The 27,020-nt window shown below is 43.9% G+C and overlaps 1 protein-coding gene across 1 annotated transcript; it reads left to right on the forward strand.

The window, feature by feature from the left end:
• Positions 1-1,320: 1,320 nt before the first annotated feature.
• LOC115363726 (uncharacterized) lies at positions 1,321-26,290 on the forward strand. Its single transcript, XM_030057995.1, has 4 exons — positions 1,321-1,816; positions 2,256-2,320; positions 2,922-3,067; positions 25,456-26,290. The coding sequence occupies exons 1-4, from the start codon at positions 1,321-1,323 to the stop codon at positions 26,288-26,290; spliced, it is 1,542 nt and encodes a 513-aa protein (XP_029913855.1).
• Positions 26,291-27,020: the final 730 nt, after the last annotated feature.

Raw genomic sequence — 27,020 nt, forward strand, 5'->3', positions numbered from 1 at the left:
GAGTCCGACATTAACACTTGCCCGAATGCCCTGGCCAGTAAAAATAGACGGGGAGCAAGTAGAACCTGTTCAAACTTGCCCGGGCGGGCAGGTGATTAATTGTTACATTGTTGTTCGCATATTAAATGTAATATATTCTAATACATTACAATACATTGCATTTCATATATTGGTAAATATATTTTCTTTCTGTAAGGGTGTGCTTTTACCTCTTCAAATGATGGCTAACATTTTAAACACTGGCTACACTGATATGGCAACTTGGAAGAAGCACTAGCGTTTTAAATCACAGAGGCTTAAATACAGGCTGATGCTGATTGGATAACACCTCTGACACCTCTACAAAATGGAGGAAAACTACCTCCAGGCATGTTGCTCTGTTACAAAATGTTACGACCAAACACACCATCCAATGAGACGTCACGTATCGTAACGTTGCTGAATACACCCTAGGTGAAACATCCCACCCCAAACAGTGAACACCAGCTTGAGATTCTTGAACACGGAGAATTTATATATGTCTTGAATCTGATGTGTGCTGTCAGAGGTACAGTCTGGAGGGAAACGCTGTTGTCTTCTGGTTGATGCTGGAGGTGAAAGAGTTTGTCCTGGACTGCTTCTCACTTTTCTTCTTTTGAGCGGCTTCATCACAACAACTGCATAGTCTGCCTTCAACCTGGTTACTGTGTGTGGATTTTTTTTAAGTAGTGTGCGCCATTCCAAAAAAAAAAAAAAAAAAAAAAAAAAAAGCGACTGATGATGTTTGAACCACTTTCAGAATCACCTGGCCGGTTCAGTCTGACAGGTGGAGCTCTAGCTTTGGCCTGAGGTGTGATGGGAAGATTATTTAAGATTGAAATGGGCCCTGAACAGACTCTGTCAGCAGTCAGTCAGTCAGGTTAGTTTAGCTGGTTTGATTTTTTAATTAAGGAAAATAAACTTAGACTTTTTGTGAGTGACTTGTGATTCCTTTCAAATGTGAACCTTTACTCACCTTAAAGGTAAACCCTGCTGATTCCCTCTGAGGACACTGCACTCAGCAGCCACCAAACTCATGAAAATCAACCACTGATGAAATTCAGATTCAGGGGCGGCAGCTTTACCAGTTTCTGTTGCTGCTGTGGCCCTGGAATATGAATGACACCAGCTCCTGCCCTGAGTCCCCTGGCATTCAGATTCTGGGGCTGTGATCTCATTTTTAGGATCAGCACAGATTTTTACTGTGAATCCAAAATGAATCGAAGAATTTGTAGCATGACTCTTTTTTATTATTATTATTATGTCTTGCAGGTTGTCCAGCCTTCCGCTGTTGATCACAGCATGGCCATCGCTGATGAGCTCGTAGAGAAGATCTTGTCGTGGCTGGAGCAGCAGGAGCTGTGTGCACAGAAGCTGAAGGTCCAGGCCTCGGAGCTGGAGGAGCTCAGGAAGAATGTTCTCATCAGTACAGTTGCTGGCTTCTCTGTTGTTTTGCTCGGTGGAGTTGCTTCGTTGGCAGCAACCATCTTTACAGGAGGTGCTGCAGCCCCACTGCTGGCTGCAGTAGGATCAGTGGGTGCAGGGCTTGGTAGTGCTACTACCATAGGTTCAGCCATTGCAGAAAAGATCATAACATCCTGCACCATGGAAGAAGCACGGAAGATTGCTGAGAAGTGTATGGATCTTGAAAAGGACATCAAGAGACTTGTAGAGTTACTGATGAAGGAGAGGGAAAAACAAAAGGATTCTGCCTGCGGTGACGTGGATCCAGCAGAATTTGTCAGAGATCGCATTCTGAAAGCGATGGCAGAGCGCGGTGGACTGCAGTGGGATGACAGTGAGGACTCTTGGATTAGGGAAACACTCTGGATGTTTCTGAAGAAAATCCTCCACAGCTTTTTACCTGTCATTATACAGTGGGTCCTAAATGTTGCTGAATCAACGGCCAAGGCATGTGCTAAGCTAAGTGTGTAGAAAATAATGAAAGAGGTTAATTTCTTATCCATCCTTGCACAGTGCTTAAAGGGAGACACCACTAAATTTAAAGTGATAGTTGTGGTATTTTCTGATGTTACTGGACCTAACCTCTGAGCGGTGTACATCATGTGTTTATTGAGTTTCTTTATCCGCTCTCTTTTCCTGAGAGCGAATAAAGAGAGAGGGGCTGACCTGCAGCAGAGGCTCTGGGCCAGAGACAAAAAACACCTGATTCGACTGCTATCACCAGAGCTAGGACGATAAGTTTACCTGCTGAATTGATGCTATTCGACACTCAGCTCTGCTGCTGCGAGGTGTGGCTGATATGAGCCGGCGAGTTATGACCACGCCGGCTGTCCCTCATGTGGGCGGGGCCGAGCAAGTGGCTGGGGGGCAGGGCTAAAGGAGACACTGGTGTGCTCACTCTATGGACCCACAGATGCAGAATTTCATACCTGGAAGTCAAATTTTTGGCTCCATGTGTCACTGAGCCACTTTCATAGACATGAACAAGGCCCCGCCTCCGACACTGTGTCCAGTTCTCTTCATAAGAACCAGGAACTAGTTCATGTCAGGGCTGGAAATCAGTCAAGTACCTTCAGACACTTGTGACACATTTGTGAAGCCAGAAATCCAGAAATCTCAGTAATGGTCAGTTTTTTTTTTTTTTTTTTTTTTTTTTTTTTTTTAAATCAACATTGACATCATCAGATATTTTACATCTCAATGTGCTCTGAGTTTACAGCCACTGACAGAATACATCATTATTCATGGGAATGAAATATATTGATTTATAAATCAATAACTCTGCACTTAAAATCTTTTTGTTTTTAATTTACATTTTGTAAGACATAACTGAAAGGTGAGCTGTCTCTTAAAGAGTCTGTGTTGAAGTTTATTTGGCTGTCCTTATGAGAATGCTTGTTTTTCAATTAATCATTTATTAAGTTTTTCTTCATTTTTAGGCTGCTGCAACCGCGTTTGGACTTCCATTTACGATTATTGATCTGCTTGAAAACATCATACAACTAGTCAAAAACAATTTTGTGACAGAAGCCAGTCAGAAACTGAGAGACGTGGCCAAGAAAATGCTGGAACTGAGTGAAGTCCGGTGAGTGTCACCCTGTAACACAAACACGTTAAGGTTTCAAGACAGACGTTTAAATATAAAGTCTCCGTGTTCAAGAATCTCAAGCTGGTGTTCTCTGTTTGGGGTGGGATGTTTCACCTAGGGTGTATTCAGCAATGTTACGATACGTGACGTCTAGGGTGACCACCTGCTAATAAGCCCAATGGGGGACAAGGGGTATGATTCTGAGGGACAATGTGGGACACCGCCCGGCGTGGAGGCGCCCCCACTCGGCAGATACCACTTTACATGGTATATTATCATTGCTCTGTTCCCCTAACATATGTAATTGCTGCTGTATGCTCATGAATAGGCCACCCTTGTTAACCTTGCTCTTGTGTTGATTTCATGGTAACACCCCCGGTGTTAGGGTCGGTTTTGACCCGTGTTTTAAATCAGCCATAAAATACCAACAAAAAACAATTATTTTTCATCCAATGTGTTTCTTATCTCTTGGTTACCTTGTTAGGCTTCCTTATCCACGAAAAGATTGGTTTTAATATTTTTCTAGTGCCCCTTGGGGCCTTTCTTTTGACACCATACCCCTTGCTTTCAATATTAAAAAATTGCAAAAAATTCCCAAGAGAATTATATAGATAAATAAAAGGTTGTTATGCTACCTGACTATTACTGAGGGGTATTAGAACACATCTCTAAAATGTTCATAATTTTTTTAATTATTATTTTAATGTTATTAACTATAATAACATCTATTTTGTATATATTTACAGGGCTGCCAGCAGGGGGAGCTCACGCTCTTTGGATGTAAATGTAGACAAAGTCACTGCCAACTCCACCATTTTGGGTATTGGTGGGGGCAGACATTTTGGAAATCTTGAAGACTGAATTGCTAATATATTCTTGCAATATTTTGGGGGTGGGAGGGGGGGGGGGGGGGGGGGGGGGGGGGGGCCTGGAGTGCCTGAACACTGGGGGGGACTTGTACCTCTTGAAGACTGGGTGAAGAGTGGGTTAAGACTGGAGATCAGTAGAGTGGGTGAAGACTGGAGATAAGTATCACATTCCAGCATATTTATTTATTTATTTATTTATTTATTTATCAGTAGGAAAAAGCAGTGGTGGTGTCTGTAAAAACTAACTGAGCTGAATGCTCATCTGTATTGATATGTGCTCTGACGCATTCTCAGCAAATAAGTGATCCAGAGCTTTTTTACAGTGTCTTACAGCCTGGTGTGTAACCTGACACCAGCTGTAAACTGTGGTGGCCTGACACTCCTGCAGCTGTCCTGGGCAGGCTGAAGTGGTTGGGGGAGGGCCAGGCTGTGGGCTGTTGGCTGACAGTGTGAATAAGATTTCAGTTTTGGCACTTATTATTGTTTTATAGTCTTAAATTATAACCGGGTCAAAACCGACCCTAACACAATTAAGGCCATAATTTTAACCAGAGCATTTTATTATTCAAAAAAAATTAATAAATTTTTTTGGGGGGGTTAAATTGATGTTTCTGACAAAGTCAAGGAGTCTTGATGCAATAAAAAATATCTATATAGTGTTTTTAATTATTTAAAAATTCAAACAGGTCGCTACCGACCCTAACACAAGAGAAGGGTTTTTAATGAGCCCTTAGCTTTCAATGTGTTTTTTTTTTTTCAAAATAAAATAATATTTTAAACATTTCAATTAATTGACAGATGAACTTCCACTTAAGATTTACTTTTTATTTAAAGTGAATGAATTGCAATGGAAAATAGAAATAAAATTAAATAGCTTATAACAGTGTTAATTTCATCAGCTATTTTTCAATTTAATTTTAGTCTTAGTCTTGTGTCAAATGCCCTTATTAGTTTTAGTCGTATTTAGTCAGCTTGAATTCTTTTTTGTTTAGTCGATGAAAAGTCTTGGCATTTTAGTCTAGTTTTAGTTGAAGAAAATCCAAAGTATTTTAGTCTAGTTTTAGTCGACTAAATTACAAAGTATTTTAGTCTAGTTTTAGTCAGTAGTCTTTTTTTAGTCTTTGATCTGCATCATGTTGGCTTTTTTTAATTTAACAATATGTTAAATTATTATTATTATTTTTAAAATGTAAATTGCTTATCACACAGACCTAACAATTGAGCTACCAATGAATGAGCAGTAGTATGCATGTGATAACAGATTGAAAAATAAGCCGAAGTGATACCTCTTCTCTGAATAGACAAGCTAAGCCAGTGTGCTGCTGTTTTAACTTTGTTCTCGCCGCGCTATGCTTCGGACAGCGCTGGTGGGTGTGTGTTCCTCAGTCACACACACACACACACACACACACACACACACACACACACACACACACACACACACACACACACACCCGGCATGAGCAGACAGTAGCGCAGGAGGAGAAAAACTAACGCGCATCGCCCTATCCCCGGGCGAACGAGCTTTTTTTTTGACAGTTGATTATGGGACACGGTCTCAATTTGCGGGATGCGTGAAATGGGCTTCAAGCGCTGTACGTGCACGCGCTACGCGGGACAGGTGGTCACCCTAGTGACGTCTCATTGAATGGTGTGTTTGGTCGTAACGTTTTGTAACAGAGCAACATGCCTGGAGGTAGTTTTCCTCCATTTTGTAGAGGTGTCAGAGGTGTTATCCAATCAGCATCAGCCTGTATTTAAGCCTCTGTGATTTAAAACGCTAGTGCTTCTTCCAAGTTGCCATATCAGTGTAGCCAGTGTTTAAAATGTTAGCCATCATTTGAAGAGGTAAAAGCACACCCTTACAGAAAGAAAATATATTTACCAATATATGAAATGCAATGTATTGTAATGTATTAGAATATATTACATTTAATATGCAAACAACAATGTATAGAAATATATTCAGGGTCCGACGTTAAGGTTTTTTCCTACTTGCCCTGCTGGGCAAGTGCTTCTCAAATCCACTTGCCCCCCCTAAATTCCTACTTGCCCTGCCTAAGACAAGCTTTTTTTCAGCCTGTGATGCATACTTTTGCTCATGACTAATTTCTTACTAAAATCCAATCTATGTACAACACTACACAACGCTTCTTGCTTCAGAAAGCAGTATTTATTATGAATTACATTATCAGGGGTGAAAAAAAATCCTGAGCCTGAACTTTTTTCTGCTGGGGGTGGGGGGTTAAGTAAGTAAGGTTAAGTATGCTGCATATTTCATCATATAATGTAACATAATAATTATATACAAATAACATTATATACAAATAACCCTAATAATTATCTTGTAACTATCTATTGCCACATTGCTCCCATTCTCCTCTATCCAAACCCTATTCTTAACCGTCTTAAACCTGCAATTACACTAGCCTTTCCACACCATCGGAAAAGCTCCGGCTCTCTGCTTTCTCATACCGTAACTCCTGAACCATTGGGTCAGGAGTTACGGTATGAGAAGCTCATATTACAGACATGTGAAACACCAGGGACTCTTCTGTGATTGGACGGTCGAAGTGTCAGTCGTCCTGCGGAGTTACTGTAATGGCCTGTATATAGGCGCAAAGCTCCATTTCTCCGGTTTCCGATGTTTTTTTTAAGTTTCTGTGTGTCATAAAAGGTCTAGGAGATATCGATATGTAGAGTAGGCCTGAATTGCAAAAACTTTAAATGTGTCCCCAAGTGGAGTCGCCTGTCGGCGCCAACATCATCAGTCACGCCGGTACACCGGAGATCCGGCACAGCGCCGGAATGCTATAATATAGTCACCTGCCCGCCCGGGCAAGTTTGAACAGGTTCTACTTGCTCCCCGTCTATTTTTACTTGCCCCGGGCATTCGGGCAAGTGTTAATGCTGGACCCTGTACAATATTGTTGCCACTAAAGTAACATTGCCACATTATGTAATGTAGTGCTGCTTGACAAACACAATTTGCTATGACCTTACCATTTAATTATACAGTACAGGCCAAAAGTTTGGACACACCTTCTCATTCAATGCGTTTTCTTTATTTTCATGACTATTTACATTGTAGATTCTCACTGAAGGAATCAAAACTATGAATGAACACGTGGAGTTATGTACTTAACAAAAAAAGGTGAAATAACTGAAAACATGTTTTTATTCTAGTTTCTTCAAAATAGCCACCCTTTGCTCTGATTACTGCTTTGCACACTCTTGGCATTCTCTCCATGAGCTTCAAGAGGTAGTCACCTGAAATGGTTTTCCAACAGTCTTGAAGGAGTTCCCAGAGGTGTTTAGCACTTGTTGGCCCCTTTGCCTTCACTCTGCGGTCCAGCTCACCCCAAACCATCTGGATTGGGTTCAGGTCTGGTGACTGCGGAGGCCAGGTCATCTGCCGCAGCACTCCATCACTCTCCTTCTTGGTCAAATAGCCCTTACACAGCCTGGAGGTGTGTTTGGGGTCATTGTCCTGTTGAAAAATAAATGATCGTCCAACTAAACACAAACCGGATGGGATGGCATGTCGCTGCAGGATGCTGTGGTAGCCATGCTGGTTCAGTGTGCCTTCAATTTTGAATAAATCCCCAACAGTGTCACCAGCAAAACACCCCCACACCATCACAACTCCTCCTCCATGCTTCACAGTGGGAACCAGGCATGTGGAATCCATCCGTTCACCTTTTCTGCGTCTCAGAAAGACACGGCGGTTGGAACCAAAGATCTCAAATTTGGACTCATCAGACCAAAGCACAGATTTCCACTGGTCTAATGTCCATTCCTTGTGTTTCTTTGCCCAAACAAATCTCTTCTGCTTGTTGCCTCTCCTTAGCAGTGGTTTCCTAGCAGCTATTTGACCATGAAGGCCTGATTGGCGCAGTCTCCTCTTAACAGTTGTTCTAGAGATGGGTCTGCTGCTAGAACTGTGGCATTTATCTGCTCTCTGATCTGAGCTGCTGTTAACTTGCGATTTCTGAGGCTGGTGACTCGGATGAACTTGTCCTCAGAAGCAGAGGTGACTCTTGGTCTTCCTTTCCTGGGTCGGTCCTCATGTGTGCCAGTTTCGTTGTAGCGCTTGATGGTTTTTGCGACTCCACTTGGGGACACATTTAAAGTTTTTGCAATTCTCCGGACTGACTGACCTTCATTTCTTAACGTAATGATGGCCACTCGTTTTTCTTTAGTTAGCTGATTGGTTCTTGCCATAATATGAATTTTAACAGTTGTCCAATAGGGCTGTCGGCTGTGTAGTAACCTGACTTCTGCACAACACAACTGATGATCTCAACCCCATTGATAAAGCAAGAAATTCCACTAATTAACCCTGATAAGCCACACCTGTGAAGTGAAAACCATTTCAGGTGACTACCTCTTGAAGCTCATCGAGAGAATGCCAAGAGTGTGCAAAGCAGTAATCAGAGCAAAGGGTGGCTATTTTGAAGAAACTAGAATATAAAACATGTTTTCAGTTATTTCACCTTTTTTTGTTAAGTACATAACTCCACATGTGTTCATTCATAGTTTTGATTGCTTCAGTGAGAATCTACAATGTAAATAGTCATGAAAATAAAGAAAACGCATTGAATGAGAAGGTGTGTCCAAACTTTTGGCCTGTACTGTATATTTATAGTTTTTCATTTTCGGACTGATAAGACAGTAGACACAACAGACAAACACAGCACAACAAACTGAACTAAAAGGAGGTGTGGGGGGATAGAAGACAATAATCAGTTAAGGTCATCATTTCATAAAAATCACAACATTTCATGTTACACTTTGACAGAGCCAGCGTGAGACTTTCCTTGTTTTACACCTCTGGTTATGCTTATTAGGGATGAGCAAGTACACCACTATCTGTATCTGTATGTGTTTAACTGTCTACATTATCTGTATCCGTATCCGTACTCGGAGTGGGCGGGGCCGAAATCGGAAGTGGGTGGGGCTTAACCCGGAAGTTGGCTGGGTTTGACCGGAAATGGGTGGGGCTTAACCGGTAGGTTATTTTAATCCTGAAATTGATCCGGGTTGATCAGAAGTTGCTATATTTATTGTTTATTAGAAAACTCTTTCCAGAACAGCCTCAGAAGCTTCAGATCAATATTTTTGATCTCAACAGTAAACAAACTGTTTACAGAACAAGTTTTTATAAACACAGAACATGAATATTCTTAAGTGCATCAATGAATACAACACATGCAGCAGGCAATTATGAAGTACTAGAGAGAGAGTGTATATATATATATATATATATATATATAGCTATATATCTATATCTATCTATATGTAGATCGATAGATATAGATATATTTATATTTATATAGATATGTAGGCCTAGCTTAATTTGTAATATTTATACTAATACTATATTTATTTTTTTATGAACTACAGAGAGAAAGTGTCAGACTCTCAGTGCATGCAGCCAAAATAAAATCAAAAGAATAATATACTTTGTGTGTTGAGCTAATGTGTGTGTGTACGTAGTGTGTGTGTTCAGACTGACTCTGCACCGTGTCCGGTACAAGCAAAGTTTTCCAACTGACTTTATGTCAGAAACCAGCCGGTAAGAGGGAGCAGACGGTAAAAAAAAAAAAAAAAAAAAAAAAAAAGCGCTGTGTCGGCAGTGAGAGACGCGACGCCAGTCGCATTCAGCCCCAACCCCAGCCCCAACCCCTGACCCCTAACTACTAACCCCTAACCCCTAATCTGTGATGTGTCTGTGATCTGTGCTCTGCGAGGTCCCCGCCTCGGTGCTAACAAACAAAAGTCTAACTAATAATCCAGTCCAGTCCACTGCTAATAAAACAAACCTGGACTCAGTCATCGAGCTCCAGCGCTTATGAGAGAAGTCCTGAATCACCCAACTTATTAGCTAGCTTAGCTAGGACTACCGGTAGCAGTACAGCTGATGCCTGTATCACGAAGCAAGCTCAGTTTTCCCTGGATCTCTCAGACCAAACCGGCTACACTGATGGAGATCATGGTGATCGGGGATAACCGGTATCACCACGCTGGTTATCAACTCGCTCAGTCGATCCAGGTTTGCCTCATCAAGAGCCGTGAACGCGCACGTATAAGGGGCGGAGTCTGAGGCAGCTGACCAATCACAAACATGAGCAACAAGGAAAAACACAGCGTGTTTCACGGCCAGTGATGCCAACTTGGCGACTTTCTCGCTATATCTGGCGACTTTCCAACTCCCCATGGCGACTTTGTTTGTCAAAAGCGACTAGCGACAAATCTAGCGACTTTTCCTGGAGTTACTGGAGACTTCTGGTATTTTGGAAACTGACATGAAAGCACGTATCGTTCCTCTGCAGTTTCTGTTCTCAGTGAGCAGCGGGTGCTGCCGCGAGCCCCTCCCCCGCCCCAAAGTCCTCACAGGTGGTCACAGCCATAGATATCTATAATAAAGGCTAGATGTCTTACGGCGGAGTCTGTAACGTCATCACCTGGTGGCCATCTTACCACAGGCAAGCTCTCTGGCGAAGTCTATGGTAACAGACGGAAGGTGAGTGATCTGCACAAATGTAAATACTCTTATCTCGCTGAAATCTTGATAGATTTACAAACGGTTTGGTTTTTTTACAAACGTTATTAACGTGGCTACAATTCTGGATGTTTGAACACGTTAAAAATTGCAGCTTTTCTCTTCAAAAAACGACCTAATCATGCAGCATAGTAGTGTAAGGCTGAGACCACCAGATTTAACTTGTTAAAAAAGTTTGTTAAAAACATCTTACATTACGATTCCTACAGATAAAGATGCCAGACTCTTGTGCAGCCTACGGATGCTCTAATCGCCGTTGTGCTGAAACCAGAGCCCGTGGGATCACCTTTCACCTGTAAGATATTACAATACTGTGTGTGTAATGTGTGTAATGTGTCCTTACCCTGGGGATATCAACATGCAGCATTTCTTGATCTATATTTGTAAAGGGAAATCTTGTACCGATTTTTTTTTTATTGCAAATAAATGTCACATTTATAAAATATTACTAATATAATACAATATTTTGAATTATTACTTGTTTAAACTAAACGTAATAATTCAAATTATTTTATCATGTTAGTAATATTCCTATTATAAAAGTATACATATATCTCATGTTGCCATTCTGTACACTGAGTTTTAGTAGCTCATATATTGATTTAACATAAATACCTTGTGTGTGTGTATATTCATTGCACCTATCTGAAGTCCAATGGGGAAATAAGTAGGTGATACCAAGCTATTGACCGGAAGTGTAACATAATTATCCATAAGTGCAGTGTTATAACTACACCTCTGACGTTTATAACAAACCAAACCGTTTGAAAATCGGTAGAAAATTGAGCAAGTTATGGTTAATTAAAAAGTTCATGCACCACTACTACAATGTTATGGGTGAGCGAGCTGACTGTGGCAAGATGGCCGCCAGTGCAGACGTGCGACTCCATTGGCCGGAAGCGCGGACGAGACATCTAGCCTTTATTATAGATATCTATGGTCACAGCCTCCAGTCGCAGACAGCTGCAGTCAGGAGAGGAGCAGAGAGGAGACCCACCACTGCGCGGCCAGGCAGCAGATGAATCGCGCATGCGCAAAGCCGCCGTTGGTCCCACCCTTCCCGTAAATTTATAGTTCTAAAACATATTTAGGATGTTTTTTACTCGCTTTTTGTCTCTCCCACGACGTTATTCCTCTCCTACAGCGTCCATTACAATCACGTGCAAATTGCCAATTATGCAAATTAGGCGATGACGTCATTTGGCGACTTCTAGCGACTTTTAGGACAGCCAATAGCTACTTTCCTTACTGAGGAGTTGGCAACACTGTTCACGGCGGATGAGCAGCGTGTTATACTGGAAGAGTATGAGGAGGGAAAACAAAATTGACATAGTAAATTTATACAGTAGCCTAGCGTTACAGACTCGGAACACAACTGCTGACTTGACAGTGGATTATAAAGCTTTTGGATGGCATTACCACCTACTGGCCAAACAGAACAGTCAGGTAAGTTTCAATTGTCTAACATTAGATGTTCAAGTTATTGAAAAGAATAACGTCCACTCTTGCTCTGTTGTGGATCAATATCTATAGATGGTGTGGTGGCTGGTAGCCTGCTAGGCTTTCTTCTTGACAGATAGTTTTGGCAGAGAAACACTAGGCCTAGCGTTCAGGATTAGGCAGCTAAGTTTATAGATTTCTAGCAACTTGGCAGTTTGAAGTGGATGATAAAAAGCGCTTACAAAACTTGCAAGAATATATATATATATATATATATATATATATATATGTACACTATATTACCAAAAGTATTCGCTCACCCATTCAAATGATCAGAATCAGGTGTCCTAATCACTTGGCCTGGCCACAGGTGTATAAAATCAAGCACTCAGGCATGCAGACTGTGAAACAAGACATTTGTGAAAGAATGGGCCGCTCTCAGGAGCTCAGTGAATTCCAGCGTGGAACTGTCATAGGATGCCACCTGTGCAACAAATCCAGTCGTGAAATTTCCTCGCTCCTAAATATTCCACAGTCAACTGTCAGTTCTATTATAACAAAATGGAAGCGTTTGGGAACAACAGCAACTCAGCCACGAAGTGGTAGGCCACGTAAAGTGACGGAGAGGGGTCAGCGGATGCTGAAGCGCATAGTGCAAAGAGGTCGCCGACTTTCTGCACAGTCAATTGCTACAGAGCTACAAACTTCATGTGACCTTCAGATTAGCCCAAGTACAGTACGCAGAGAGCTTCATGGAATGGGTTTCCATGGCCGAGCAGGTGCAGCCAAGCCACACATCACCAAGTGCAATGCAAAGCGTCGGATGCAATGGTGTAAAGCACGCCGCCACTGGCCTCTAGAGCAGTGGAGACGCGTTCTCTGGAGTGATGAATCACGCTTTTCCATCTGGCAATCTGATGGACGAGTCTGGGTTTGGAGGTTGCCAGGAGAACGGTACATTTCAGACTGCATTGTGCCGACTGTGAAATTTGGTGGAGGAGGAATTATGGTGTGGGGTTGTTTTTCAGGAGCTGGGCTTGGCCCCTTAGTTCCAGTGAAAGGAACTTTGAATGCTTCAGGATACCAAAACATTTTGGACAATTCCATGCTCCCAACCTTGTGGGAACAGTTTGGAGCGGGCCCCTTCCTCTTCCAACATGACTGTGCACCAGTGCACAAAGCAAGGTCCATAAAGACATGGATGACAGAGTCTGGTGTGGATGAACTTGACTGGCCTGCACAGAGTCCTGACCTGAACCCGATAGAACACCTTTGGGATGAATTAGAGCGGAGACTGAGAGCCAGGCCTTCTCGACCAACATCAGTGTGTGACCTCACCAATGCGCTTTTGGAAGAATGGTCAAAAATTCCTATAAACACTCTCCTCAACCTTGTGGACAGTCTTCCCAGAAGAGTTGAAGCTGTAATAGCTGCAAAAGGTGGACCGACATCATATTGAACTCTATGGGTTAGGAATGGGATGGCACTTCAGTTCATAGTATGAGTAAAGGCAGGTGAGCGAATACTTTTGGTAATATAGTGTATGTATGTATGTATATAAGCAGGGAGCAGGGGTAATTCACCACTCGCTCCGCACCGGAGCGATGGAACGGCAATAAAGAAACCCACACCACCGCACCTCGTTAAATAACGACGCACCGCTCCTCGCTCGCTCCAGCTCCGCACCGCTCATGTACTCTGGTGTGTATGTAGGGGAGGGGCGCTGTGTGTGACTGGCCTATCACACATCATGGACACAGTCAGCTACTTAATGAAGATTTTCATTCATCACGAGCACAGATACTGACTCATGTTACTCGTGTAGCACCCCAGCACTCTATAGTAGCCTTAGACACTTGCAAGCTAAGATGATGGGGTGTTGGGTTCGGTTTTAAGCATTATTACACGAGAGGGTGTGCTGGACCGTTATTATTGTCACGACAGTGATGCGGCCAGGAACGAGGCGCTTGCGCCGAGTTCCGTTAGCATAACAAACGTTGCAGGCCTGTAGTTGCTCGGGTTCGGTGCGGCCGGTAAAATAGTAGAATGATCCGAACAAAGATGAGGAAAAGTCTGAACTTACAGTTTGACGTCCTACCACGTTTCAGTAGCAGTCCGGGGAAAACAGGGAATAACAGTCCACAGCGCACAGTCCGGGGAAAACAGGGATGAGCAGTCCACAGCCGAGAGACGAAACCAGCAGCAGCGGAGATGAAATCCTCTTCAGAAAACTGTCGTACTAGGCTAAAACATCCCAGCGATTTCTTAACTTTTCTCCCCTCTCTGTATTTCTCTCTCTTACTGCGTCTGTACCCGTTTTTCGTCCTCTCGTTCTCTTCACAGCAACTCCTTCCCGACTTTTCTCTCCCCGCCCCTTCTGTTCTCTTCCGTACTACAACCAATCATCACAGGTGAAATTGACTGACTGACTCCGGGAACCAATCACAAACACAATATCATAAAATAAGGACTTAACCTGTGTTTTTTCACTAAATTACACTCACAATTTACCTTAAACATATTATACAGGTACTTACAGAGAAAAACAACATTCACATTGTAACATCCAATCATATTTATGACTGAATTATTTTACCTTTCAGTGAACCATTTGTGTTTTCTTTTATTAAACTACATCACTTTTAGTTTAATTATTTGCTGAAATTTCTACTCATATTACTTTAAGAGGGTAACATATTTATTTTATGAAAATAACATATTTTAAGGCCTGTGTATTTTACACCGGGCTACACCCTCCCCCTTCTAAAGCATTTGATGCCCTCATCAAATTTAAGGTTTAAATAACTGACTGAAAGGACTTAATCTAGCACAGTCAGGACATAAGGCCATGGGGTGACACCAGGTGGTTTGACATAGGCGGCGTCTTAAGTCTCTGTAGGTGCCACTTCCAACAAGCACACCATGACTGAAAACAATCAGTGTTTGATCAGAGGGTTTTCCCAGCTCATCATAACTAGTCTAAGCACTGGTTTCTTCACTCTCCTTGAACACTCAGCTGGAAGCTCATCTTCTTCAGCTATTTCCTCCACATTTCCATCTGCTCCCCCCTCTAGATCTCTGTCTGCATCTGGATCAATGGTGGGAGGCAGATCAGCATCTGGAATATCATCAGTCTCTAGACTCTGGCCGACTCCAGCCAGATCCCTGGCTGGTGAAACAACTTGAACATCATTTGTGACTTGGCTTAGTTGTCTTGGGCAGAACTCTGGCTGTGACAAGAGATCTTTCCACTCAACTGATATTTGTCTTGGTGGATCCACATCCTCATAGTCAGACTCTGAGGAGAGTGGCTCATCCTCATAATTAACAAACTGTGTTGATCTTTGAGCCAGTCTTTGTTGTTTCCTGGTTCCGGGCTTTTGTGGCCGCTCTGGCTCATCATTCTCTGATGGCAGTCTCACTAGATAGCCGATGGGTAACAGATGATTGCGGTGCACTGTTTTTACAACTCCAGTCCCCCTTTCTGGTTTCACTTGGTAGACTGGAAGGTTTGGCATTTTTCCAACCACAATGTAAGGCATGGACCTCCATTTATCCTTCAGCTTGTGTTTTCCAGTGACACCGTAGTTTCTCAGCAGCACACGATCTCCTTCCTCCAAGACTTGATCCTTTACTAGTTTGTCATGTGCTCTTTTGTTTTTCTTGTGATTTTTGTCAGCAGCTTCAGTAGCAAGTTGGTAGGCTTTGTGAAGGTCTGCTTTCAACTTTGTCACATACTGCTGATACGTCACACTCTTTTCACTCTTATCAGACACTCCAAAACAGATGTCCACAGGTAAGCGGGCTTCTCTGCCGAACATCAGCAGATAAGGTGAGTAACCAGTCGCTTCATTTCGGGTGCAATTATAGGCGTGCACCAGCTGACTGATGTTCTGACTCCACTTCTGCTTCCGCTTCGGATCCAGAGTTCCGAGCATGGATAGCAGTGTACGGTTGAATCTCTCGGGTTGTGGATCTCCTTGGGGATGGTAAGGAGTGGTTCTTGACTTATGAATCCCCAGCATTCTCAGCAAGTCTTGGATCAGTTTGCTTTCAAAATCCCGCCCTTGATCCGAATGTATCCGTGCGGGGAGTCCATAGTGCACAAAGTAGCGCTCACATAGAATCTTGGCCACTGTTGAAGCTTTTTGGTCTCTCGCAGGGAAGGCTTGGGCGTATCTGGTATAATGATCCGTCACAACAAGGATATTAGCAAATCCCTGAGAATCAGGCTCAAGGGATAGAAAATCAATGCACACTAGATCGAGTGGGCCTTTGCTGGTTATCTGGTTTAAAGGTGCAGCTCTCTGAGGGGGTGTCTTTCGCGCGATACATCTTCCACAATTTTTGACATACTGCCCCACTTCAGCTCCCATTTTAGGCCAGTAGAACCGGTCTCTTATGAGTTCAGTGGTCTTTTCCACTCCCAGATGTCCGGAGTCATCATGGAGCGACCTGAGCACAGTGGAGACATATTCTTTGGGAAGGACAAGTTGGTGTATTTCTGTTCCAGATGGTCTCTCAGTGACTCTGTAAAGCAGTTCATCAACTACCAGCAACTTATTTGCCTCTCGCTTCAGCAATGTGACTCCAGGATCCTCACCCTGAACTGAGTGGAATGAGTGTCCATCCTTGACTACTTTCTTCACTGGAGAGATTACTGGGTCAGAATCTTGAGCACTGATAAGGTCTTTATGACTGATCTGGGTCAAACAACCATAGTCCAAGCGTGTGGGAAAAGCATAACACTCAGGGATAGCATCTGGGGAAACCCCTAACGGCTCTGCACAGTTGAGGGACTCTCCAGCTGGCTTCCTACATCTGATCTGTTTACAAAGAGCTTTGACACTTTCAGGGGGAATGTTTTGCCACTCATCACTGTTTGGAAGGGGGTTGCGTGACAGTGAGTCGGCATCAATGTTGCTGCTTCCTGGTCGATACTGGAGCGTGAAGTTGTATGTCGAGAGGGCAGCAAGCCAGCGATGACCAGTTGCATTTAACTTAGCAGTTGTGAGAATATATGTTAGAGGGTTGTTATCAGTCCTCACTGTAAAGCTCGCTCCATACAGATAATCATGAAACTTATCAACCACAGCCCATTTGAGTGCCAAAAACTCGAGTTGATGCACTGGATAGTTCTTCTCAGAGGAACTGAGCTTCCTGCTTGCAAAGGCAACAGGCCTCAACCCTTCTGGGTGTTCTTGGTTGAGCACTGCCCCTAAACCTTTAAAGCTGGCATCTATGTGTAACACATAGGGCTTTGCTGGATCAGCGAATGCTAGGACAGGTGTGTTGGTGAGACAATGAATGACCTTCTCGAAGGCCTCTGTGCATGACTGATCCCACCTGTCCCCGAAGGACTCACTCACTTTGTAGTATGTCTTGTCTGGTACTTTGGCTGTTTTTCTTTTCTTCTGAGTTGGTGGATAACCCTTGCACAGTTCTGTAAGAGGTCTGACTATGATGGAGTAGTTCTTTATGAAGCGACGGTAATACCCACAGAATCCTAAAAAGGACTGCAAGGAGGGCAAATCAGTGGGCTGCTTCCAGTGGGTTACCGCTTCAACTTTAGCAGGGTCTGTGGCGATTCCATTCTCTGACACAATGTGTCCCACATAGGTCACTTGGGGTCTGCAGAACTGACATTTGTCAATCGACAGCTTCAGACCAGTCTCTTCCAGTCTGTCGATCACCTTAAGTAGTCTTTGTTCGTGCTCTTCCAGGGTTTTGCCGAACACAATAAGGTCGTCCAAATATACTATGACCTCAAGCATGTGCATGTCTCCAACTGCCTTCTCCATAAGTCTTTGGAATGTTGCCGGGGCCCCTGTGATCCCCTGTGGCATCCTCTCAAATTCATAAAATCCCAGTGGACATATGAAGGCAGTTTTCTCTTTATCTTCTTCTACCATTGGGATCTGGTAGTAACCGCTGCGCAGATCCAACACTGAAAACCACTTGCTTCCAGACAGACAGTCCAACGCGTCATCAATGCGTGGCACTGTGTACTGATCAGGGATTGTTCTTCGGTTCAGTGTCTGATAGTCCACACACATGCGCAGTTGTCCATTCTTTTTACGCGCCAGGACAATGGGCGACGCATAGGGGCTTCTAGATTCCTTTATTATCCCCGCTGCCAAAAGTCCCTGAAGGTGGCGTCGAAGGTCTTCTAGGTCAGCAGGTGATACACGGTGAGACCTTTCTCTGAATGGAGTACTATCATTTAGCCGTATGTGATGTTCCACTCCTTTGGCTAATCCAACATCCCACTCTTCTGTTGAGAACACGTTGGACCTCTTAGAAAGTTTTTGTCTTAGTCTTTCTTTCCACTCATGTGGAATGGGGGAGTCTCCAAAATCAAACAGTGATGCATCAATCTTGGAGTAAGTCTCTGAGTTTGAACTTGGGGCTTCGGTCACCATATCAGCTACATGCAGGTGTGCAATCACGGTGCCGATGGGAATGGAGGTTGCCTTTAATGACTCATTACGTAACAGCACCAGGAACTTGTTCTTGTTCATGTCTTTTGTGAACAGGACAGTTGGCTGAACGAACACACTTGAAGGGAGAGCTGGTGAAAGAGCTCGCTCTGTGATGAGGATGCTGTCTTCCAAAGTGTGTCTCTCTTTGACTTTGCAGGTAGCTATGTACTCCCGTCCCGCAGGAATGACAAGAGGACCAGGACCAAACCACTTTACTTCAACTACAGGGATGTCTTCAAGAGTGACTCTGAGGGGCTTTGTTGTAGGAAAGGGTTGGGATTGCTGCTCAGGCACACATACTCTTGCTGACCGGATGCTATCTGGGTCAACAGTTTGCTCTCTGGATGTGTAGGGTCTGATATTATGAACATTAGTTCCAACCAGCACAGGGATGTTGTCTGAACAGCGGGGATCTGGGCACACCAAGGCCAGAACAGGGACTGACTTGGCTTTGCCTGGTTTTCTCTCAGGGAGCTCCAACTCAACTTGAATGTAGCCTCTGTAGGGGTAGCTGCTGTCTGACTCACTAAGGCCCCATATGGCTAAACTACTGACTGGATGTATAGGCACATGAGACAGATGCTTGACATACCAACTCTCGAAGATTACTGTCACTTGTGATCCACTATCAAGGAGAGCAGTACATGTTTGGCCGTCAACTTTTACACTGGCTGTGGAGGGTGGCCCTATTAGTCCTTCTGGCAGAGAGTTAGTTTGAACATCCACAGCACTCCTCTTTACACTGACATTATGAGTGTTCTCTGCAGTAGGTGCAGCACTTGAGTCTCTCTGACTTGTCCTCAGCTGTCTTTGAGCACGGATGAGTTTTTGTATCACCTTTTGGTAGTTTTCTGGAGAGCTACATTTGTTAGCATAATGCCCGTCTTCACCACAATGGTAACAGAAATCACGTGAATCTCTTTGCGATGAGGCTCTCGGCCTACTGTGGCTAGGCAGAGGACCTTGGCTGGGTTGTGCTTCTTTGGAAACCGGGGTGGGTTTAATTGACATGACTGTGATCTGTTTCCTCAGCTTTCTCACCTCTTTCTTTAAGGCTTGGAGGTCTTTATCTTCACCTGAGACATCCGCCTCAGTAGTGGCAACTGGTTCTGGGACAGGCGAGGGAACAGACTGTGTTGTTGACGAAGCTGTGAGCTCAGTGACGTGTGATTTCAGTTCCTGTATCTCTGCTCTGAGGTCTTTTATTTCGGTCTCTGCTGGTATTGTAACAGTTTTGACATGTACGGACTTGGTTGGGTTCAACTTGTGGCGGGAGGCTTCATACTCCTCCTCAATACGGATCTCATTTAACAGCTGCAGAAATGTGGGTGGATTATCTCTGCACTCTCTGAGCCTGAGGTTTAAGAGCATCATGTCCGATCTGGTGGCACCTTTAATAAGTTGGTCAAGGCGTGCTCTATCTGTTGAAGCGGGTGGCAAGCCTCCCTTCTGAACCACTTTGTTCAGGGCTCTCTCCATTCTTCTCAGAAATGCTGAAAGTTTCTCACCATGTTGCTGAACCATCATTCTGAAGGCAAAATAGAGCTCTTCGCCTGTTTCAGCTGTGCCGAAAGTGTTCTCAATCACATCAATGTACTCTTTAGGAGTTGCGTCTGGGCTGTTGAATTGAGTGGCTTGCAGGATCTCTAGTGCAGGACCCTTCACACTTTCCATTATTTTCATCCTTTTTTCTCTGTCTGGGCGATCACACTCCTCTATCATGAGTCGAGCTTGCTCTATCCAGTTATCCAACTGCTCTTCTCCAGGAGGTGTGGGGATGACACCAGAGAAAGTTCGCAGTCTCCGGAATGAGATACTGTCACTGTTAAGCTTAGATGTTTTCTGCATGATATCTCCCACTGCTCTAATGATAGCTTCAGGGGTAGAACCTTGGAGAGATGAAGCAGGACCTGGCATTTGTTGCTGCTCTGCAACAGGTTCTCCTTCTGAGGGCCCGAAAATCCTCCATGGCGATGCACTTCCATTAGAGAGAACATCCAGGGGAATGGCATTTGTGTTCACTGGCTCCTTGCATTCACATAGCACAGTTAAACCTTGACACTCAGGATCATACATCCTCCCTCTTACCTTGACACGTCCAAGAGCTTTGATGGCATGCATGGTCTCTTCAATGAAATCATTCTCTGTGTCTTCGGGGACATCTTTGACTAGCAGGGCATGTGAATGGTCAATGCCTTCTCCTTTACACCAGTGCCGAAGTTCTGCCATAGTGCCCTGAGTCGGGTGACAGCTCACTTCTATTTTAAACCACTTTTCTTATGTTATTTATTTATTTATTTATATGAATGACTACAAACTGAAATGTGATTTTAACTTATCAAACCTATGAACTAGAAAATATTACAGCTTTAATTTATTTCCTGATGTATTGTCTCTATTTTACTGTTTATCTTAGTCGACTATTTTTGTTGTCTGGGTCAGAATGTGGAACGAAACTAAACAATCCCAGCGGTGCCTCCATTTTTATGTAGCACCCCAGCACTCTATAGTAGCCTTAAACACTTGCAAGCTAAGATGATGGGGTGTTGGGTTCGGTTTGTAAAGGTAGCTATCACGCAGGTTTACCTGTTTTGAGTAGAACTTTAAGTACTCTATGTATCCACCAATATTTACACACATGAAATGTACTTTAAATAACTGATCCCAGACAACTTCTGTGAATGATAGTAAATATGACTTTACTGAGGTTTTTCTTTGCAATGTACAAATAATATTTATGTTTTGGTGTAAGAAAAGAAAATGAATAAGAAAACAAAACTCAAAGGACACACTTACTGCCTCTTTAAAATTTCAAAAGAATCGACTATGGCAATGTAAAACACTGTAATTACCTGGCTGAATTGCCTTTTACACAAAATTCACCTTAAGTAAGAGCCAAATAGAAAAAATCCTTGTCTAGGCTAATTACTTGAAAATATGCAAAAACCTGTTTGCCAACAAACAACCAAATACAAGGAAATATGCAAATCTTCTCTTATATGCACCACTATGCCTATATAGCAGATAATCAAAGTCGGATCAAAACCTTAACCAAAATAGTTATAGCTTAGTACTACAGCAGTGGGCCCACACACACACACCCTCACACAAAATAACAAACGTTGCAGGCCTGTAGTTGCTCGGGTTCGGTGCGGCCGGTAAAATAGTAGAATGATCCGAACAAAGATGAGGAAAAGTCTGAACTTACAGTTTGACGTCCTACCACGTTTCAGTAGCAGTCCGGGGAAAACAGGGAATAACAGTCCACAGCGCGCAGTCCGGGGAAAACAGGGATGAGCAGTCCACAGCCGAGAGACGAAACCAGCAGCAGCGGAGATGAAATCCTCTTCAGAAAACTGTCGTACTTGCTCGTTATACACGAAGCAAAAACTGTCCTTCACACGAAGCAAACAGCAGTCTTCACACGAAGCAAACAGCAGTCTGTCTAGTCCGTAATGGCGCCCGCTACACTTCAGCTAGCGACTTATTAGCAGTTAGCACAAACACAGTTCACATCGAACTTTCAGCTCAATCCACCGTGATAAAAGCTGGAAAACGTGCTTGTCTACAGCTACATTAACTGGACATACGCTAGGCTAAAACATCCCAGCGATTTCTTAACTTTTCTCCCCTCTCTGTATTTCTCTCTCTTACTGCGTCTGTACCCGTTTTTCGTCCTCTCGTTCTCTTCACAGCAACTCCTTCCCGACTTTTCTCTCCCCGCCCCTTCTGTTCTCTCCCGTACTACAACCAATCATCACAGGTGAAATTGACTGACTGACTCCGGGAACCAATCACAAACACAATATCATAAAATAAGGACTTAACCTGTGTTTTTTCACTAACTTACACTCACAATTTACCTTAAACATATTATACAGCTACTTACAGAGAAAAACAACATTCACATTGTAACATCCAATCATATTTATGACTGAATTATTTTACCTTTCAGTGAACCATTTGTGTTTTCTTTTATTAAACTACATCACTTTTAGTTTAATTATTTGCTGAAATTTCTACTCATATTACTTTAAGAGGGTAACATATTTATTTTATGAAAATAACATATTTTAAGGCCTGTGTATTTTACACCGGGCTACACTCGGATCATAGTCGCACTCGGAAACAGTGCTAAATCCGTACCGGATACTCGTTTCAGCTGAGTACTGGGCTCATCCCTACTGCTTATCATTTGGGAGCATTAGAGAAACCATGATGTTGTTAAAGGCCCCATGGCCTGAAAAATGCAATTTTGGTGCACACAGCCCGTTTTTTTTTTTTTTTTTTTAAACTGTCCCTGTAAAACTAGCGGATTGCACTTCCTAGAAATTTCTGACGTCAGTCTGTAATCTGACGTCAGTGACTCCGCCCACAACCCGCCTTCCCTCCCCAGGTAACCAACTCTCAAGCCAGCCAACTCAGTTTGTTTACGCTCCTCGGGCTACAAGCTACCAAGCTAACGAGCTCAGCCAATTAGCTTCAACTCCCTGATCAACAAGCTACCAAGCTAGCGAAATTAGCCAGTACCCCTCCGCTCCCAGGGCAACAAGTTCACAACATATTTAACAGACATAACTTAGCATTCTGAAACATCCTGCAATAAACGTATTTGAGGTGGTTCAGGATCTTACGGTCGTATAACATCACGCTCAGGGTCCTGGTTTCACGGGTCCCACAGGGTTTTAGTCCAAATTTGCTCGTCTGTTGGGCTCATTTCAGCACCGACTGTCTTATCAACCCGACACAGTCAAATCAAATCAAGCTTTATTGTCAATTAGCTGCACATACAGCAGTAGTGCACACAAAATGAGATAGTGTTTCTCACTTGGGATCCTCGAGTGATGGTAAAGTCAGCCTAGCGTGGATCCCGGCTCTCTTCCCCCTCATTTGTTTACGTTCACACCACTTGCTCTGCCTCCTCCTCTCCCTGGTGGCTGCCGCTGTAGACACAGGTAAAATCCCGTGCTGGCGTAGTGTGTCCACATTCATTTCTTGTAGCATGCTTTACCCTGATGTTTAGTAAAGTCTCTCAGCTGTAGGTTATGCAACCTGAGTGTCTGGGTTAAGCAAAACATTTGAAACTTTCACTCTCGCTGATCCCTGGAGGGGCTGCTGAGTCCATGCACGCCGCCATCACCATAGCAACACAATCCCGGCTTCGTCTGTGGTTCGGGATCGGAGTCGGGCTCAAGTACGTACGGTTGTATAACATCACGCTCGGCGGTAGCCATGACAACCTTACATAAGATGATAACTCGCTTTTGACAAGTTTTCAAATAGTTACTGTATCTCGTTAGCTCCGTTTTTGTCGTATGTCACTCAGAAAACAGTCAGCCAATCGGTGGAGGGGCTGAATCTCAGAGCTCCTGGATAAAGGCCTTAAGGTGTGTTCACACCGGACGCGATGAACGTGATGAAATTGTGCGTAACGCCCGAAACGCGTCGCGTGACCATGGAATCATTTATTTCCTCAATTGCGTCTATTGCGCGATGGATGCGTTGATGCGATCCCGCCCTCCTCTCTCCCTCCTCCTCTCTCTCTCCCTGATGTAGGTGTCCCGCAGACTGTTCCATCTGTGCCGACACACGTCCACTGACAAGACACACACATGTAGCGAGACAGATATGCCGGGTTAAGTTACCGCTAGCATGGTTAATAGTAAATTACATCCAATAGCTGCATTAGCAACGGACACATATTCGCAAAATTCGCCTGGTAGTCCGACCTCCTCCACGACTTTTGCCCACGCCTGCTCCTTCTTGCACACGGGAGATGTTGGACACCATTTTCCTGTTAGCTTAGCGTAAAGACTAGAAGTCTATGGGAGTTGTTAAAAAATATCTTACAGCAGTTCTAAGGCTTTTTTTATTTACACACATGATACACATTGCATCATGTGGATTTGAAATACAGCTTCACATCACACTGCACAAAGCCCCACCCTGGTGGTTAGTTGTCCCCAGCAAGCCAGGTGATAGATAGATAGAAAGATAGAAAGATAGATAGATAGATAGATAGATAGATAGATAGATACATAGACTTTATTGATCCCAACCAGGGAAATTCTGGTGTTCCAGCAGCAACAGTAGAAACATATAATAAAGTTGAATAAAAAAAAAAAAAACACAACACAACAGAGACCCTGGTGTGTTGGGGAGCCAGGTTTGAAGGTGGCTCGCTGGCTTTTGGAGATGGAGCAGGAGTCTGGGGATGGTCCCCTTACTTAAAGGGTTGGTTGGGTGCTGTTATGGTGGGACACCACCACTGATTCCGTTTGACCAGTTGAACCTGCCCCAACATCTGGCAGTTTGTCAGGCACAGAGCAGGGCCTGGACCACCAGTTCATCAGTTTTTTGGACAGTAGACGCTCACCTGTCCCCCAGGGCAAAGTCCTCCCCCATGCAGCGGGAGTCATAGGTATGCTTCTGTCAGGACCCGGCATCTGAGAGGGCCTGCCTGGTCAGCTCATGCACCTCCTGGAGCCTTTCTTGGGAGTGGCAGAGGTAGTCCAGACCAGGCTTGCCCCCAAACTCTGGTGCAGGAGTCTGCAGGAGTATGGAGCTAACCCTCCAACATCAGGGCCACAGGGGGCCACCTGGTGGACTGAACTGCCTTCCAGTACACCCACAGGACCCGGCACAGATGCCGGTCCCAGTCTGGCTGCTGGGGGCTGGTCAGGATACTGAGCTGGGTGGCCAAGGTGCGGCTGAAGCGTTCAACCAGCCCAACACTTTCAGGGTACAGCATTGTAGTCCGGGTCTTCTTGATGCTCTTGGCGGTCATGCAGTTGTTGTAGTGGAGAGGTGAAGAGGATCTTTGTTCCAGTACTCATCTGTGGTCGCAGCTGTATGCTCTACAGAGATAGATAGATGGATGTAATGGACCTATGCCACATTTAAGTATTCTGTTACTGCTTTATTGCATAACTTTATTTGGTTAACTACATGATAGTCACAGATTATGTTGAGTTGTCAACCAAACATTATGCCTGATTTGTGCCTCTTTCTTGTGTGTGTGTCTCTCAGAAAAGATTTTGAGAAATTCTTCAAAGTCAGCCACATTATTGGAAAGCTTGAGAAAATCCCAGACGAAAGGATGGTGTTGATCGAGCTTGCAATGGAGAACTGTGAGGATGAGGCCACCCGGAAATGGCTGGAGGAAAACTCGCAGTCTCAGGCTTTTTCTGAACTTGTAGGAGTGTTCCATTATCTGAAAGAACTCATCGACGACGAGGAAAAGAAGGGCCACTCCAGAGAAGTTGACATCATCCTTGTGGCACGTGGATCAGTCGATGATGATGTGATCCCTGCGAGCTGCCTCAGGCCTCTGGACACCATCCAGGACGTGCTCCTGTACGCCCCATGGAGCGGCCTTATCAATGCCAATACAGAGTACAACACTGCGAGACGATGGATGGTGCCTTACCACAGGAGCTTTGACAAATCCACCAACCTGCCTGATCAGTGGAGCGCCAAAGGGGAGGACAGGAACCAGAAGGTCAGGAACATCACGCTCAGCCCTCTTGGACCGGAGGGCCTCACATCGAAAGTTCTGGAGCATCTAAAGAACAATATTGATGACTTCCCTGAGAGAAACTGCATTGTTGTCCCATACCTCGACCCGGGAAATGACGGATCCTCAGAAGGAACCCCGCTCTTCGTCGTGACTGTGGCCTTGTCTCTTGTGCTGATTTTCTCCAGGTTCCGAGCCACCGTCCACCTGGCCGCCTCCAGGGATTACGACTTTTTACCAGGGACATTAGACGACGCAGAGCTGGAGTGTCAGTATGCCCAGGCTGTTCAGAAAATCAAGATGAAGAATCTGATCAAAAAACCTTTATTGTCCATTGCACCAGTGTAAAGCAGTGTAAATTTCTCTTGACATGACTCACATGAAATAAAAACTAACACAGTCAAGGTTAAAAACAGCTAAAACAGTCCAACCAAAAACAGCAAAAAAAAAAAAAAAAAAAAAAAAAAAACACCAACAGTCAGAACATAAAACACAGATTACAAGATAAATACACCACAAATTTCAGTTCATCTTGTTGATGATGTTGATAGCTGTTGAAATAAATGATTTTTTCACCCTGTTTGTCCCTGCTGGTGGAACCCTGTAACTTCAGCCTGAAGTGAGGAGTTGAAATGAGCTATGGAGCGGGTAAGAAGGATCATGGATAGTAGTGGTGGCTTTCCGTCTGACTGGCTGAGTGTGGAGGTCTGAAGGTGAAGACTGTGTGGTGCCTGATATCTTAGTTGCTTGATTTATGACCTGAACCAGCTTGGATTAGTCTTTAACAGAAAGGAGGCTGTACCAGGATGCAGTGTTGTATGTGAGAACTGAGGCAATGAGTGGTTTGTAGACAGCTGTTAAAATGTTCCTGCTTACATTAAAACAGATATAAAGTTACCTTACCTTACCTTAGATAAAGACATTGTTGTATTATTCACATATACTGGGAATGCCTGGCAGTGGTCTCTTTTTGGGATAAAGTGTCCTCCACCCTATCTAATTTACTTTGTCTTCGTCATTATATCTGCCTTCTGCTAAAATTAGTAAAATTAGTAGTTTTAGTTGCTGGTCTTACAGC

The sequence above is a fragment of the Myripristis murdjan genome, chromosome 8, assembly GCF_902150065.1.
Source record: "Myripristis murdjan chromosome 8, fMyrMur1.1, whole genome shotgun sequence".
NCBI lineage: Eukaryota > Metazoa > Chordata > Actinopteri > Holocentriformes > Holocentridae > Myripristis > Myripristis murdjan.

What these genes read in the sequence shown, in the direction of transcription:
- LOC115363726 (XM_030057995.1), top strand. Translation starts at nt 1,321, where the DNA reads ATGGCCATCGCTGATGAGCTCGTAGAGAAGATCTTGTCGTGGCTGGAG. An exon ending in TGGACTGCAGTGGGATGACA is followed by an intron (nt 1,817 to 2,255) that starts GTGAGGACTCTT and finishes TTCGACACTCAG; the next exon opens with CTCTGCTGCTGCGAGGTGTG. An exon ending in CTGGAACTGAGTGAAGTCCG is followed by an intron (nt 3,068 to 25,455) that starts GTGAGTGTCACC and finishes TGTGTCTCTCAG; the next exon opens with AAAAGATTTTGAGAAATTCT.